This window comes from Phocoena sinus, chromosome 13 (genome assembly GCF_008692025.1).
Source record: "Phocoena sinus isolate mPhoSin1 chromosome 13, mPhoSin1.pri, whole genome shotgun sequence".
Lineage (NCBI taxonomy): Eukaryota > Metazoa > Chordata > Mammalia > Artiodactyla > Phocoenidae > Phocoena > Phocoena sinus.
Genome location: NC_045775.1, coordinates 24,274,210 through 24,289,923, shown reverse-complemented (window position 1 = coordinate 24,289,923; position 15,714 = coordinate 24,274,210). Strand labels below are relative to the sequence as shown.

The 15,714-nt window shown below is 40.0% G+C and overlaps 1 protein-coding gene across 8 annotated transcripts in view; it reads right to left on the bottom strand.

Annotated features, from left to right (window-relative positions):
• Window positions 1-15,714, bottom strand: part of LCLAT1 (lysocardiolipin acyltransferase 1) — a 198,860-nt gene that overhangs the window by 128,915 nt on the left and 54,231 nt on the right. For 6 of the 8 annotated variants that reach the window (XM_032652466.1, XM_032652470.1, XM_032652465.1 and 3 more), the window contains one exon: window positions 7,493-7,661. The exons of the other annotated variants lie outside the window; for them this stretch is intronic. In XM_032652466.1, the coding sequence (XP_032508357.1) occupies window positions 7,493-7,657 (165 nt within the window). In that variant the 5' untranslated portion in view covers window positions 7,658-7,661. The remainder of the gene's footprint in view (window positions 1-7,492; window positions 7,662-15,714) is intronic. 8 annotated transcript variants of the gene reach the window in all.

The following is a 15,714-nucleotide window of genomic DNA, read 5'->3' as shown; positions in this document are numbered from 1 at the left end:
AGGGGGCAGACAGTAGAAGCAAGAAAACTACATCCCTGCAGGCTGCAGAATGGAAACTGCAATCACAGAAAGTTAGACAAAATGGGATGAGAGAGGAATATGTCCCAGATGAAGGAACAAGATAAAATCCCAGAAGAAAAACAAAGTGAAGTGGAGATAGGCAATCTACCTGAAAAGAATTCAGAGCAATGATAGTAAAGATGATCCAAGATCTCAGAAAAAGAATGGAGGCACAGATCTAGACGATGCAAGAAATATTTAACAAAGACCTAGGAGAAATAAAGAATAAACACACAGATGAACAATAACTGAAATAAAAAATACACTACAAAGGGGCTTCCCTGGTGGCACAGTGGTTGAGGGTCCACTTGCCGATGCAGGGCACACAGGTTCGTGCCCTGGTCCGGGAAGATCCCACATGCCGCCGAGTGGCTGGGCCCGTGAGCCATGGCCCCTGAGCCTGTGTGTCCGGAGCCTGTGCTCCGCAACGGGAGAGGCCACAACAGTAAGAGGCCTGTGTACAGCAAAAAAAAAAAAAAAAAAAAAAATGCTACAAAGAATCAATAGCAGGATAAATGAGGCAGAATAACAGATAAATGAGCTGGAAGACAGAATGGTGGAAATCACTGCCGTGGAACAGAATAAAGAAAAAGGAATAAAAAGAAATGAGGACAGATGAGGACAGTCTAAAAGGCCTCTGGGACAATATTAAATGCACCAACATTCGCATTATAGGGATCCCAGAAGGAGAAGAGAGAGAGAAAGGGTCTGAGAAAATATCTGAATAGATAATAGCTGAAAACTTCCCTAACTTGGGAAAGGAAACAGTCACCCGAGTCCAGGAAGCACAAAGATAAGTCCAAGGAGGAACACATAGTAATCAAACTGACAAAAATTAAAGACAAAAAATATAAAAAGCAACAAGAGGGGCTTCCCTGGTGGCGCAGTGGTTGAGAGTCTGCCTGCCGATGCAGGGGACGCGGGTTCGTGCCCCGGTCCGGGAGGATCCCACGTGCCACAGAGCAGCTGGGCCCGTGAGCCATGGCCGCTGGGCCTGCGCGTCCGGAGCCTGTGCTCCGCAACAGGAGAGGCCGCAGCAATGAGAGGCCCGCGTACCGAAAAAAAAAAAAAGCAACAAGAGAAAAGCAACAAGTAACATACAAGGGAACCCTTTAAGGTTATCAGCTGATTTTTCAGCAGAAACTCTGCAGGTCAGAAGGGAGTGACATGATATACAATATTTTAAGTGATGAAAGGGAAAAACCTACAACCAAGAATACTCTACCCAACAAGGCTCTCAATCAGATGCAACAGAGAAATCAAAAGCTTTACAGACAAACAAAAGCTAAGAGAATTCAGCAACACCAGACCACCTTTGCAACAAATGCTGAAGGAACTTCTCTAGCTGGAAAAGAAAAAGCCACAACTAGAAACAAGAAGATTACGAGTGGAAAACCTCAACGGTAAAGGCAAACATGAAGTAAAGGTAGGAAATCATCCACACACAAATATGATATCAAACCCAGCAATCATGAGAAGATGACAGTACAAATACAGGCTATTGAAAATGCATCTGAAATGAAAAGACCAGCAAATTAAAACAATGCTTTTTATATACAGAGTGCTATTCGAAACCTCGTGGTAAACACACACCAAAAATCTACAATAGATACGCACACAAAAAAGAAAAAGGAATCCAAACACAACACTAAAATTAGTCATAAAATCCTAAGAGAAGAGAACAAAAGAGGAAGGGATGAAAAAAGACCTACAAAAACAAAAAACAACATTGCAGTAAGAACATACATATTGATAATTACCTTAAACTTAAATGGATTAAATACCTCAACCAAAAGACTGTCAAAAATTAAATACAAAGAAAAAATATTAAAAGCAACAAGGGAAAAGCAACAAACAACATACAAGGGAATCCCCATAAGGTTATCAGGTGATTTTTCAGCAGAAACTATGCAGGCCAGAAGGGAGTGGCAGGATATGTTTAAAGTGATGAAAGGGAAAAACCTACAAACAAGATTACTCTACCCAGCAAGGATCGCATTCATATTCAACAGAGAAATCAAAAGCTTTACAGACAAGCAAAAGCTAAGAGAATTAATAAGCACCACCAAACCAGCTTTACAACAAATGCTAAAGGAACATCTCTAGGCAAGAAACACAAGAGAAGAAACAGACCTACAAAGACAAACCCAAAACAATAAAGAAAATGGTAACAGGAACATACATATAGATAATTACCTTAAATGTAAATGGGTTAAATGCTTCAACCAAAAGACAAAGGCTGAATAGATACAAAAACAAGACCCATATATTTGCTGTCTACAAGAGACCCACTTCAGATCTAGGGACACATACAGACTGAAAGAGAGGGGATGGAAGAAGGTATTCCATGCAAATGGAAATCAAAAGAAAGCTGGAGTAGCAATACTCATATCAGACAAAGAGACTTTAAAATAAAGACTGTTACAAGAGACAAAGAAGGACACTACATAATGATGAAGGGATCAATCTGAGAAGAAATAACAATTACAAGTATATATGCACCCAACATAGGAGCACCTCAATATATAAGGCAAATGCTAACAGTCATAAAAGGAGAAATCGACAGTAACACAATAATAGTGGGGGACTCTAACACCCCACTTTTATCAATGAACAGATCTTCCAGACAGAAAATCAGTAAGGAAACACAGGACTTAAAAGACACACTAGAGGAGATGGACGTAAGTGATATTTATCGAACATTCCATCCAAAAGCAGCAGAATACACATTCTTCTCAATTGCACATGAAACATTCTCCAGGACTGATCACATGCTGGGCCACAAAGTGAGCCTTGGTAAATTTAAAAGAACTGAAATCATATCAAGCATCTTTTCCGACCACAATGCTATGATATTAGAAATTACCTACAAGAAAAAAACTTTAAAAAACACAAACGGGGGCTTCCCTGGTGGCGCAGTGGTTGGGAGTCCGCCTGCCGATGCAGGGGACATGGGTTCGCGCCCCGGTCCGGGAGGATCCCACATGCTGTGGAGCGGCTGGGCCCGTGAGCCATGGCCGCTGAGCCTGCGCGTCCGGAGCCTGTGCTCCGCAATGGGAGAGGCCACAACAGTGAGAGGCCCGCGTACCACCAAAAACAAACAAACAAACAAACAAAACACAAACATGGTGGCTAAACAATATGCTACTAAACAACCAATGGATCTCACTGAAGATATCAAAGAGGAAATCAAAAAATACCTGGAGACAAATGAAAATGAAAGCATTATGATCCAAAACCGTAGGACACAGCAAAAGCAGTTCTAAGACAGAAGTTTATAGCAATACAGTCTTACCCCAGGAAACAAGAAAAATCCCAAATAAACAACCTAACCTTACACCTAAAGCAACTAGAGAAAGAAGAGCAAACAAAACCCAAAGTTGGAAGAAGGAAAGAAATCATAAAGATCAGAGCAGAAATGAATGAAATAGAGATGAAGAAAATGATAAAAAATGATCAATGAAACTAAAAGCTGGTTCATTGAAAAGATAAACAAAATTGATACACCTTTAGCCAGTCTCATCGAGAGAACAAGAGAGGGCTCAAATCAGTAAGATTAGAAATGAAAAAGAAGAATTTGCGAAAGACACCACAGAAATACAAAATTTCATGTGAGACTATACTACAAACAACTGTATGCCAATAAAATGGGCAACCCTGGAAGAAATGGACAAACTCTCAGAAAGGTACAATCTCTCAAGACTGAACCAGGAAGAATTAGAAACTATGAACTGACCAGGAAGAATCAGAAACTATGAACTGACCAGTCACAAGTACTGAAATTGAAACTGTGATTAAAAAACTAGAACAAACAAAAGTCCAGGACTAGATGGCTTCATAGGAAAATTCTATCAAACATTTAGAAAAGAGTTAACACCTATCCTTCTTGAACTATTCCAAAAAACTGCAGAGGAACAAACACTCCCAAACTCATTCTATGAGGCCACCATCACCCTGATACCAAAACCAAAGATACCACAAAAAAAGAAAATTACAGGCCAACAACACTGATAAACACAGATGCGAAAATGTGCAACAAAACACTAACAAACCAAATCCAACAATACATTAAGAGGATCATACACCACGATCAAGTGGGACTTATCCCAGAGGATGCAAGAAATTTTCAATATCTGCAAATCAATCAGTGTAATACACCACATCAACAAATTGAAGATTAAAACCATATGATCGGGCTTCCCTGGTGGCGCAGTGGTTGAGAGTCCACCTGCTGATGCAGGGGACACGGGTTCGTGCCCCGGTCCGGGAAGATCCCACATGCCGCGGAGTGGCTGGGCCCGTGAGCCATGGCCGCTGATCCTGCGCGTCCGGAGCCTGTGCTCCGCAAAGGGAGAGGCCACAATAGTGAGAGGCCCGCCTACCACAAAAAAAAACATATGATCATCTCAACAGATGAAGAAAAAGCTCTTGACAAAATTCAGCACCATTTATGATAAAAACTCTCCAGGAAGTCACTATAGAAGGAACTAACCTCAACACAATAAAGGCCACATATGACAAATGTACAGCTAACATCAAACTCTACAGTGAAAAGCTGAAAGCACTTCCTCTAAGATCAGGAAGAACACAACAATGTCCACTCTCGCCACTTTTATTCAACATAGTTTTGGAAGTCCTAGCCATGGCAATCAGAGAAGAAAAAGAAATAAGTTAGTCCAAATTGGAAAAGAAGTAGTAAGACTGTCACTGTTTGTAGACAACATGATACTATACATAGAAAGTCCTAACGATGCTACCAGAAAACTACTAGACCTCATCAATGAATTCGGTAAAGTTGCAGGATACAAAATTAATGCACAGAAATCTGTTACATTTCTATACACTAACGATGAAAGATCAGAAAGAGAAGTTGAAGAAACAATCCCATTTACTGTCACATCAAGAAGAATAAAATACCGAGGAATAAACCTACCTAAGGAGACAAAAGACCTGTACTCTGAAAACCGTAAGACACTGATGAAAGAAATTAAAGACACAAACATATAGAAGGATATACCATGTTCTTGGGTTGGATGAGTCAATAGTGTCAAAATGACTATACTACTCAAGGCAATCTACAGATTCAATGTAATCCCTATCAAATTATCAATGGCATTTTCCACAGAACTGGAACAAATTTTTTTTTTTAATTTGTATGGAGACACAAAAGACCCCAAATAGCCAAAGCAATCCTGAGAAAGAAAAACAGAGATGGAGGAAACAGGCTCCCTGACTTCATATTATACTACAAAGCTACAGTCATCAAAACAGTATGGTACTGGCACAAAAACAGAGATATACATCAATGGAACAGGATGGAAAGCCCAGAAATAAACCCACACATCTATGGTCAACTAATCTATGACAAAGGAGAAAAGACTACACAAGAAGAAAGTCAGTCTCTTCAATAAATGGGGCTGGGAAAACTGTACAGCTACCTGTAATAGAATGACACTAGAACATTCTCATACACCAGACACAAAAATAAAGTCAAAATGAATGAAAGACCTAAAAAGACCCAATACTATAAAATTCTTAGTGGAAAACATAGGAAGGACACTCTTTGACATAAAATACAGCAAGATCTTTTTCAATCCATCTGCTAGAGTAATGGAAATAAAAATAAACTAATGGGACCTATTTAAACTCAAAAGCTTTTTCATGGCAGGGGAAACCATAAACAAAAAGACACCCCACAGAATGGGAGAAAATATTTGCAAACAATGCGACCGACAAGGGATTAATCTCCAAAATTTACAAACAGCTCGTGCAGCTCAATATCAATAAGACAAACAACCCAATCAAAAAATGGGCAGAAGACCTAAATATTTTTCCAAAGAAGACATACAGATGGCCAAGAGGCACATGAAGGTGCTCAACATCGCTAATTATTAGAGAAATGCAAATCAAAACTACAATGAGATATCACGTCACACCGATCAGAATGGCCAGCATCAAAAAGTCTACAAACAATAAATGATGGAGAGGGTGTGGAGAAAATGGAAACCTCCTACACTGTTAGCGGGAATGTAAATTGGGAGAGCCACTATGGAAAACAGTATGGAGTGTCCTTAGAAAACTAAAAACAGAACTACCATATGATCCAGCAATCCCACTCCTGGGCATATATTTGGATAAAACTATGGTTCAAAAGCATACATGCACCCCAATGTTCATTGCAGCACTGTTTATGATAGGCAAGACATGGAAGCAACCTAATGTCCATTGACCAATTAATGGATAAAGATGTGGTACATACATACAATGGAATATTACTCTGCCATTAAAAAGAATGAAATAATGCCATTTGCAACAACATGGATAGACCTGGAGATTATCATACTAAGTGAAGTAAGTCAGACAGAGAAAGACAAATATCATATGATATTGCTTGTATGCGGAATCTTAAAAAAAAAAAAAAAAAAGATACAAATGCACTTATCCAGAAACACACTCACAAACTTATGGTTACCAAAGGGGAAGGAGTGGGGGGGAGAGGATAAACTGGGAGTTTGGGATTGACATATACATACATTATATTTAAAAGAGATAACCAACAAGGACCTACTGTATAGCACAGGGAACTCTGCTCAATATTCTGTAATAACCTAAATGGGAAAAGAATTTGAAAAAGAATAGATACATGTATATTAAATAAATAAATAAGACCAAAAACAAAAGAAGAAGCAGCATGAGAAGTACAAAATAAAATAGAATAGGGCTTCCCTGGTGGTGCAGTGGTTAAGAATCCTCCTGCCAATGCAGGGGACACGGGTTCAAGCCCTGGTCTGGCAAGATCCCACAGGCTGCAGAGCAACTAAGCCCGTGTGCCACAACTACTGAGCCTGCATTCTAGAGCCTGTGAACCACAACTACTGAGCCTGCGTGCCACAACTACTGAAGCCCATGTGCCTAAGGCTCGTGCTCCGCAACAAGAGAAGCCACCACAATGAGAAGCCCGCACACCATGATGAAGAGTAGCCCCCGCTTGCCACAACCAGAGAAAACCTGCACACAGCAACAAAGACCCAATGCAGCCAAAAATAAAATAAATAAATAGAAATAAATACAATAAACGGAAATGCAATATAAAATTAACAATGTAAAAACTCTTCAGTCAGCATCTTTAGATTTTTGCATTGTACTAAAGTATACCCCAATGAAGGAAAATAAAATTCATTAGGAATATGGAAGAAACTCAATTTTGGAATATAGCCCTTAAATACATATTTTATTTCAAGGACATGAATTACTTCATTTCTCTCCTTCATTTAAAGGGGGAAATACAAAAACTAATGTGCTTCTTATGTAACACGAATATGTTTCTTCTAATATTTGACTAAATCTGACTCTAACAAAATACAAATCAATAGGCTAGGCCACTTTGGTATGGTCACTTTGGTATGGTCTCTTTCTCTGCTGTTTAACTTACCACAGGTAGCGTGAGCCAGGTTGCCACAAGGCGGTTGTTGATCCAGCGATACCAAGATGGGTTTATAAACATCAAAGGTAAAAAGGGACCCAGCATGAAAATGCTTCCAAAAAAGCTTCCCCAAAACAGAGTGAGTATAAAGTATATCCCTCTCCATGACACCATGATTCTGAAAGACACAAAAAAAAGATATATTTTGTTACTGTAACTGTCCAAATTCAATTTCAGAATGATACATGTAATAATCTTTAATTACAGGGCTACAGAATAGGCCCTGATAAAGAATATGAGCTTGAATGCCCTCTTACATGACCTACAGGTCTAACAAGTCAGAACATTAGAAATGGATACTCTCCCCCAAAACAGATATATTTATCAATGGAACAGAATACAGAGCCCAAAAATAAACCCACACACCTATGGCCAATTAATCTTCGACAGGAAATCCCTGATGGTCCAGTGGCTAGGACTCTGTGCTTCCACTGCAGGGGGCACAGATTGGATCCCTGGCTGGGGAACTAAGGTTCTGCATGCCAGGTGGCGCAGCCAAAAAAAAAAAAAAAAAAAAAATCTTTGACAATGCAAGCAAAAATATACAATGGAGAAAAAACAATCTCTTCAGCAAGTGGTGCTGGGAAAGCTGGACAACCACACGTTAATCAATGAAGTTAGAACATACCCTCACACCATACACAAATATAAACTCAAAATGGATTAAATATAGCACATGACACCATAAAACTCCTAGAAGAGAACACAGGCAAAACATTCCCTGACTTAGCAATGTTTCCTTAGGTCAGTCTCCCAAGGCAACAGAAATAAAAGCAAAAATAAACAAATGGGAACTAATCAAACCTATAAGCTTTTACATTGCAAAGGAAACCACAAACAAACGAAAAGACAACCTACAAATGGGAGAAAATATCTGCCAACAATTTGACTGACAAGGCCTTAATTACCAAAATATACAAACAGCTCATACAATTCAATAACAAAAAAACAACCCAATCAAAAAATGGGCAGAAAACCTAAATAAATACTTCTCCAAAGAAGACATACAGATTCTCAATAGGCACATGAAAAGATGCTCAACATCACTAATTATTAGAGAAATACAAATCAAAACTACAATGAGGTACCTCACACTGGTCAGAATGGCCACTGAAACAAATGCTGGAGAGGGTGTGGAGAAAAGAGAACCTTCCTACACTGTTGGTGGGAATGTAAATTGGTGCAGCCATCATGGAAAACAGTATGGAGGTTCCTTCAAAAACTAAAAATAGAGCTACCATATGATCCAGCAATCCCACTCCTGGGCTTTTATCCAGAGAAAACCAAAATCCGAAAAGATATGTGCACCTCAGTATTCACAGTAGTACTGTTTACAACAGTCAAGACACAGAAGCAACCTAAATGTCCACTGACAGATGAACAGACAAAGAAGATGAGTTATATATACAAAATGGAGTACTACTCAGCCATAAAAAGTAATGAAATAATGCCATTTACAGCAACATGGATGGACCTAGAGATTATCATACTAAGTGAAGTAAATCAGAAAGACAAATACCATATGCTATCACTTATACATGGAATCTAAAATATGACACAAATGAACTTATTTATGAAACAGAAACAGACTCAGTCACAGAAAACAAACTTATGTTTACCAAAGGGGAAAGGGGGTGGGGGAGGGAAGCGGTAGGAGTTTTGGATTAGCAGTACAACAACAAGGTAGACAACGTCTTGCTGTATAGCACAGGGAATTAAATTCAATATTCTGTAATAAACCATAATGGAAAAGAATATGAAAAAGAATACATATATGTATAACTGAATCACTCTGCTGTATAGCAGAAACTAACACATTATAAATCAACTCTTCCCATTTTTTAAATTGAAATAAAGAAAAAAAAGAGATACTCTCAACTGACTTTCCCCAAAAAAGAAAAAAGCTGTTTAAAAAGCCTTGCTTTTTGTTCTGCTTATTAGTATTAACATAAAACTGTATATTTTCTTTTCCAAGACGTTATCCAACGCAAAATTGTAAAATATTCCAGAGTTCGTTTTTTTTTTTTATCTCTTACATGACTTACAGGTCTAACAAGTAGATTTAATGGACTAAGAACTGCAGAACAGCTTCCTAAGGGTGATGGCAATTTTACAGAGTGCACTAAAAAAGAATTTGTTAAATCTAGAAATATTAATTCTTTACATTAGAACCTAAAAGTAATATCTTTGGGCATTTGGTCTTTATGAGCTGAAAGGTTAAGTAGAAGTCAGACTCCTCACTCACTTTCTTAATTATTTGCCAATGGATTACTTTTGAGGGTCCTCATAACCAGATGAACAAAATATTGATGTTTTAAAAATAAACTGTTGGAAGCACAGTCTAAAATGAATAATCAAACATTCGATTTTACAACCTAAACTCTATTAGAGCAAAAACATGGTTTGCTTCAGGATAATAAAACCGTGGGAAACATTAAAACCATGGAAACAATAATGGCCTTAAAATTTATATATTAAAAAAAGGTATTTCAGGGCTTCCCTGGTGGCGCAGTGGTTAGGAGTCCACCTGCCAACGCGGGGGACACAGGTTCGAGCCCTGGTCCAGGAAGATCCCACATGCCACGGGGCAACTAAGCCCATGCACCACTACTACTGAGCCTGCGTGCCACAACTACTGAAGCCAGTGCACCTAGAGCTCATGCTCCGCAACAAGAGAAGCCACCACAATGAGAAGCCCACGCACTGCAACAAAGAGGAGACCCCGCTTGCCGCAACTAGAGAAAGCCCGCGCGCAGCAATGAAGACCCAGCGCAGCCAAAAATAAAATAAGTAAAATAACTTTTTTTAAAAAAAGGTATTTCAGCAATTAAGACCTCTGAATATTTGAAAAGAATCACAACAGGAAAAAGAAATAAAATTTCAAATGTCATGGTGCTTTAAAAAATGTCAGTCAGACAAACAAAATAGGTCAAGTCTCTTAGGCTGAATCAAGTTTTTCTGCGTATTTGGTATATTTTTAAATCTCTACCAATACTTGACACAAAATCCTTCAAAGTACAAACAGAACAAGTATCTGCTAAGAACTGGCTTTCTGCTAAACTCTAGATCGGAACCTCTAAGAAGCGGGTTGAGGGAGTGAGGGTGCAGAAAAAGCACACTGGAAAACAGTAGCCACACAATTTGCTCACACAGGGCCCAGGATGGTCTGTAGTGCTACACAGCCTTGGCTTTGCTTTCTCTGAGGCTCAGCTCCTCCTCTTTGCATTAAAAGACACTATAGGCCACTTCTCTCCAGTCTAAAGTAATAATTTAAAAAGAGCTGCTAAATTTAGTATTCTCAACCCCTATTTCCTTTCATAACCCCTGCCACCAAAATATCCCTGCAATGCTACTACTCGATTTGAAAACCCCCCTGTAACTACCTTTTTTTAAATCCACTGTTCGTTTCTGTCATTAGCTAGCTCTCTGTATAGATATTCACCCCTCAACTCCCTGAAGGGCTATACTTCACATTACATCCATATACAACTACTTCCCCAAAGGCTCTGACATGCTTCTTCCTCACTTACTGAACTACTTCTCATTCGATGTCATTAAAAGGAAAAAAATTATAGTTAAAGGAGCTTAGGTATCATCTAACAGAATCTTTTCAATTTACAGTGATGAAGCTAAGGACCAGAAGAGTTAAGAGATGTGTCACGTGAGTATACTGGGATTACTCAAACCAAGTCTCATCTAAAAGTACTTTTCCATCCTACTCCTGTTTCTTCCCTAACCTCTCAATCATGTGTACAGTGATTCAATAAACATGCAAAGAGATTCCTACTGTGTGTCAGGCCCAGTGCCAGTTATTTGGGGGTACAACAGCAAGCTCTTACTAACCTAACAGTCTCTCCAGCCCCTCCTTATGAACTCTGCATTTAATCCAGCCCTGTTCTCTCTCTTCTTCCAAGTCTCAAGGATTTGATAGAAAACTTGGTTAAGAATTATGCTACTACACGCTTATTTAGAATAAATAAAATTTTAAAAAACCAAAAACTGGCTAAACCAAGTGCTGGTAAGGATGCAGAGCAACCAGAACTCACACACGTTGCTGGTGGGAATGCAAAATGGTATGGCCACTTTGGAAAACAGCTTTACAGTTTCTTAAAATATTAAATGTACATTTATGATATAACCCAGCAATCCCACTACTGAATATCCAGGAAAAACTGAAAACTTACGTTGACACACAAACCCGCACACAATTGGTTTCAGCAGGATTATTCATAATTGCAAAAAACTAGAAACAACCCAAATGTCAGTCACGGGTGAGGGGATAAACACACTCTAATATATCCATAGAAAAGAATACTACTCAGCAGTGAAAAAACATGACTGATACAGCAACATCTGGGGTTAACGTCAAATGCATCATGCTGAGTGAAGGAAGCCAGGCTCAAAAGGCATGATTTCTTTTTAACTGTATGTTTTCATTTATATGACATTCTGCAAAAGGCAAAACTAGACGGAGGGAACAGATCAGTGGTTGTCAAAAGGTTAGGGGTAGGGGGAGTGTTTGACTGTGAAGGGGCAGCACAAGGGAAGTTTTAGGGGTTGAGGAAACTGTTCTATTTCCCAGTTGCAGTGATGGTTACAAGACTATGCATTTGTTGAAGCTCACAAAACGTATATGTACTGATTTTTACTGTATGCAGATTAAGAACTAAATTTAAAAGATTATGCTATGTGAGATGAAATCTGATAGAATATTCATTAAGCTCTTATGATCTGGGGAATTCTACACGTCTGGATTATTTCAATTATAATGACATCTAAACTATGTCAAGCTTTTAGAATACGCCAGGCACTGTTTCATATACTTTAAATGTGTGAACCTGTTTAATACAATAATCCCATGGTGTAGATATTTTCATTACCCCACACTTTATATATAAGGATACTGAGGCACAAAGTGGTTAAGTAATATGCTCAAGATCATACAGCTAGTAAATGGCAGAGCTGGGATTTGAACCCAGGTAATTTGGTGTCAGAGCCCATGCTCAGTCTAAAATTCAACATTATGTTCTTTTTCAAGCACATACTTCTTTTGTAATTAAATACACTTTAAACACTATATAAAATCAAGATGTCATGAATCTAAACCAAATTTTTAATATCTCATGCAAAAATTCTGAATGTTAGTGAAGTTTATAGGAACTTAGTGAGGAAATCTAACGTCTTTTCTTAACACTCCCTAGTACTTAACATATAGCATACAAAAACTTGGGGAGAGCTGAGGATGGGGGTTGCCAGCTTCTGCTGGAAAGAAATCTGGTTAAATAACTGGTAAATGAACCACCTAACCTTTTAAAATCCTTTAAAGTAAGGGCCACATCACTGCAAAGGTAATCACAAACGCTGTAATTTAATATTTCTGTGCATTCTTTGCATAATACTGATAGCGTTCTCAAAAAATAAAAGCCATTTGGAAAAGAAATAATCACAGTCTTAAAATGGCATAGCCATTTTATTGCCGAGTACAGATACATAGAACTAACCTGTAGATCTTCTTAAAAAGCTATGCCTACTTCAGTGTAACCCAGGAACTTTTCCCCTTAAGACCACTGTCCCTTCACAATGAGTTAAGATCTCTTACCCACTAACTTCCTAGCTCATAATCTGATTCTGATTCTGACGCTTGCCCTTGTCTAACCATCTGTGGTTCCAATGACTACAATGCCAAGCAAAGGCAGGAACCAAAACAGAGCCCACCTGGACTTCTTATTCAGTTGCATATATTATTCCTAGAGTATGACAATGTAGGAGGATACTCCCTGACAAGGATTAAGGGAATCTATTTGGGATACTTACAGTTCCTTGCTCAGGAAGGAAAGACGTTTTACTTCATAAAATGTCCTTAGTTTTTAAATTCACATAACAATTCAAGTCTTAACAAGCATCGCTCTCATGGTCTAGGAGGGAAGCTAAGTGTGCTAAGGAACGACTGCAGTTTGGTATGATACATACTGTAATAGAGGTATGTAACAGGTGTTAAGGATAGGTCAAAGCAAGGCAAGATGAGCTCTGCTAAAAGGGATTAAAGAAGCTGTTAGACACTTAGAGGATGAGAAATTGCGGGAGAGGAGAGATTACTCCAGACAATAAAAAAAAACATGTAGGGCTTCCCTGGTGGCACAGTGGTTAAGAATCCGCCTGCCAAGGAGACACGGGTTCAAACCCTGGTCCGGGAAGATCCTACATGCCGCAGAGCAACTAAGCTGGTGTTCCACAACTACTAAGCCTGCGCTCTAGAGCCCGTGAGCCACAACTACTGAAGCCTGCGTGCCTAGAGCCCATGCTCCACAATAAGAGAAGCCACGACAATGAGAAGCCCGCGCACCACAACGAAGAGTAGCCCCAGCTCGCTGCAACTAGAGAAGGCCGGCGCACAGCAACAAAGACCCAATACAGCCAAAAATAAAAATAAATAAATTTAAAACAAAAAACAAACAAAAAGAACATGTAGAGTCACAGAAATTTGAAACAGCATGGCTTAAACAAGGAACTGTAACTCATTACGTATTAATGAGGTATAGGGTACACATCGGGGAGCTGCAAGAAATCAAGAAGACCCTGGTCCTAAAGACAAAGCGCACACACCCAGGGCAGGACAGACAAGAATACCACCTTGAGCATGTCACCATGGGTGGGAAAAAACCTAAGGCGTATGACTCATGTTTTAGAATAAATGTCAAAAGTGACATGGTGTAGATAAGCCTGGACTCAATAAAACCAACCTGTATACTGATTAAGAGCAAAGAACTTCTCTGCCCTCTAAAACGGTGCATGGGACTGTCAGCAAAAACCCAGCATTGACAGATGCTGGTATCAAAGAAGTCTGTGAACCAGGAGCACCTGATCCAGTTCCACCTCTCAACAGCCTGATGACCGTAACCACGCCACTTAACCAGGATGCTCACAGGTGAGGAAGTCAGGAAAAATTCCCTCAAATTTTGAGCACCTAATATTTGCCAGGCACTTTACAAAAGGCTCTCGGTATTTACATACTTAACACCTACAGATTCATATTCATGAACAACCCAAAGGTTCATGACATGTAAGTAATCTGTAACTTTGATGAAACTCAATGTTGAAATTTGAATATTGCAAAACTAGTGTCAAAAACACAAATCAGGGGTTCCCTGGTGGCACAGTGGTTGGGAGTCCGCCTGCCGATGCAGGGGACACGGGCTCGTGCCCCGGTCCGGGAGGATCCTGCATGCCGCGGAGCGGCTGGGCCCGTGAGCCATGGCCGCTGGGCCTGCGCGTCCCGAGCCTGTGCTCCGCGGCGGGAGGGGCCGCAGCAGTGAGGGGCCCGCATGCCGAAAAAAAAAAAAAAAAAAAAAAAAACAAATCATTTAGGTAGTAATAATCTGGCCAACTATCCAGTATCCCAATCTCAATGGGCCTTTATCTTATCGCTCTGTTCTACTTATCGCACATGTACCATAGTGGATTTATAAATTGGAGGTTTTATTATTAAAAGACCTTGCCATAGGGCTTCCCTGGTGGCGCAGTGGTTGAGAGTCCGCCTGCCGATGCAGGGGACACGGGTTCGGGCCCCGGTCCGGGAGGATCCCACATGCCGCGGAGTGGCTGGGCCCGTGAGCCATGGCCACTGAGCCTGCGCGTCCGGAGCCTGTGCTCCGCAACGGGAGAGGCCACAACAGTGAGAGGCCCGCATACCGCAAAAAAAAAAAAAAAAGACCTTGCTATAAACCTTGATAATGTCAAATGTGTCCTAAAATAGTCACTTTATAAAACACTCTCCTCCAATTTAAACAAAAGCCTCAAAAATAATACATTAATTATATCAGTGGTATTTACAGGTGAAGAACTATGGGACTTGGTTCACTTAATGAAAAGTCCCTAACACTGTTTATACTGAGAGAGGTGAGATAAAGAACCTATTACCGGGCTTCCCTGGTGGCGCAGTGCTTGAGAGTCCGCCTGCCGATGCAGGGGACACGGGTTCGTGCCCCGGTCCGGGAACATCCCACATGCCGCGGAGCGGCTGGGCCCGTGAGCCATGGCCGCTGAGCCTGCGCGTCCGGAGCCTGTGCTCCGCAACGGGAGAGGCCACAACAGTGAGAGGCCCGCGTACCGCAAAAAAAAAAAAAAAAAAAAAAAAACCTATTACCAGAGGCATTCCTGGAAAATGCAATGGA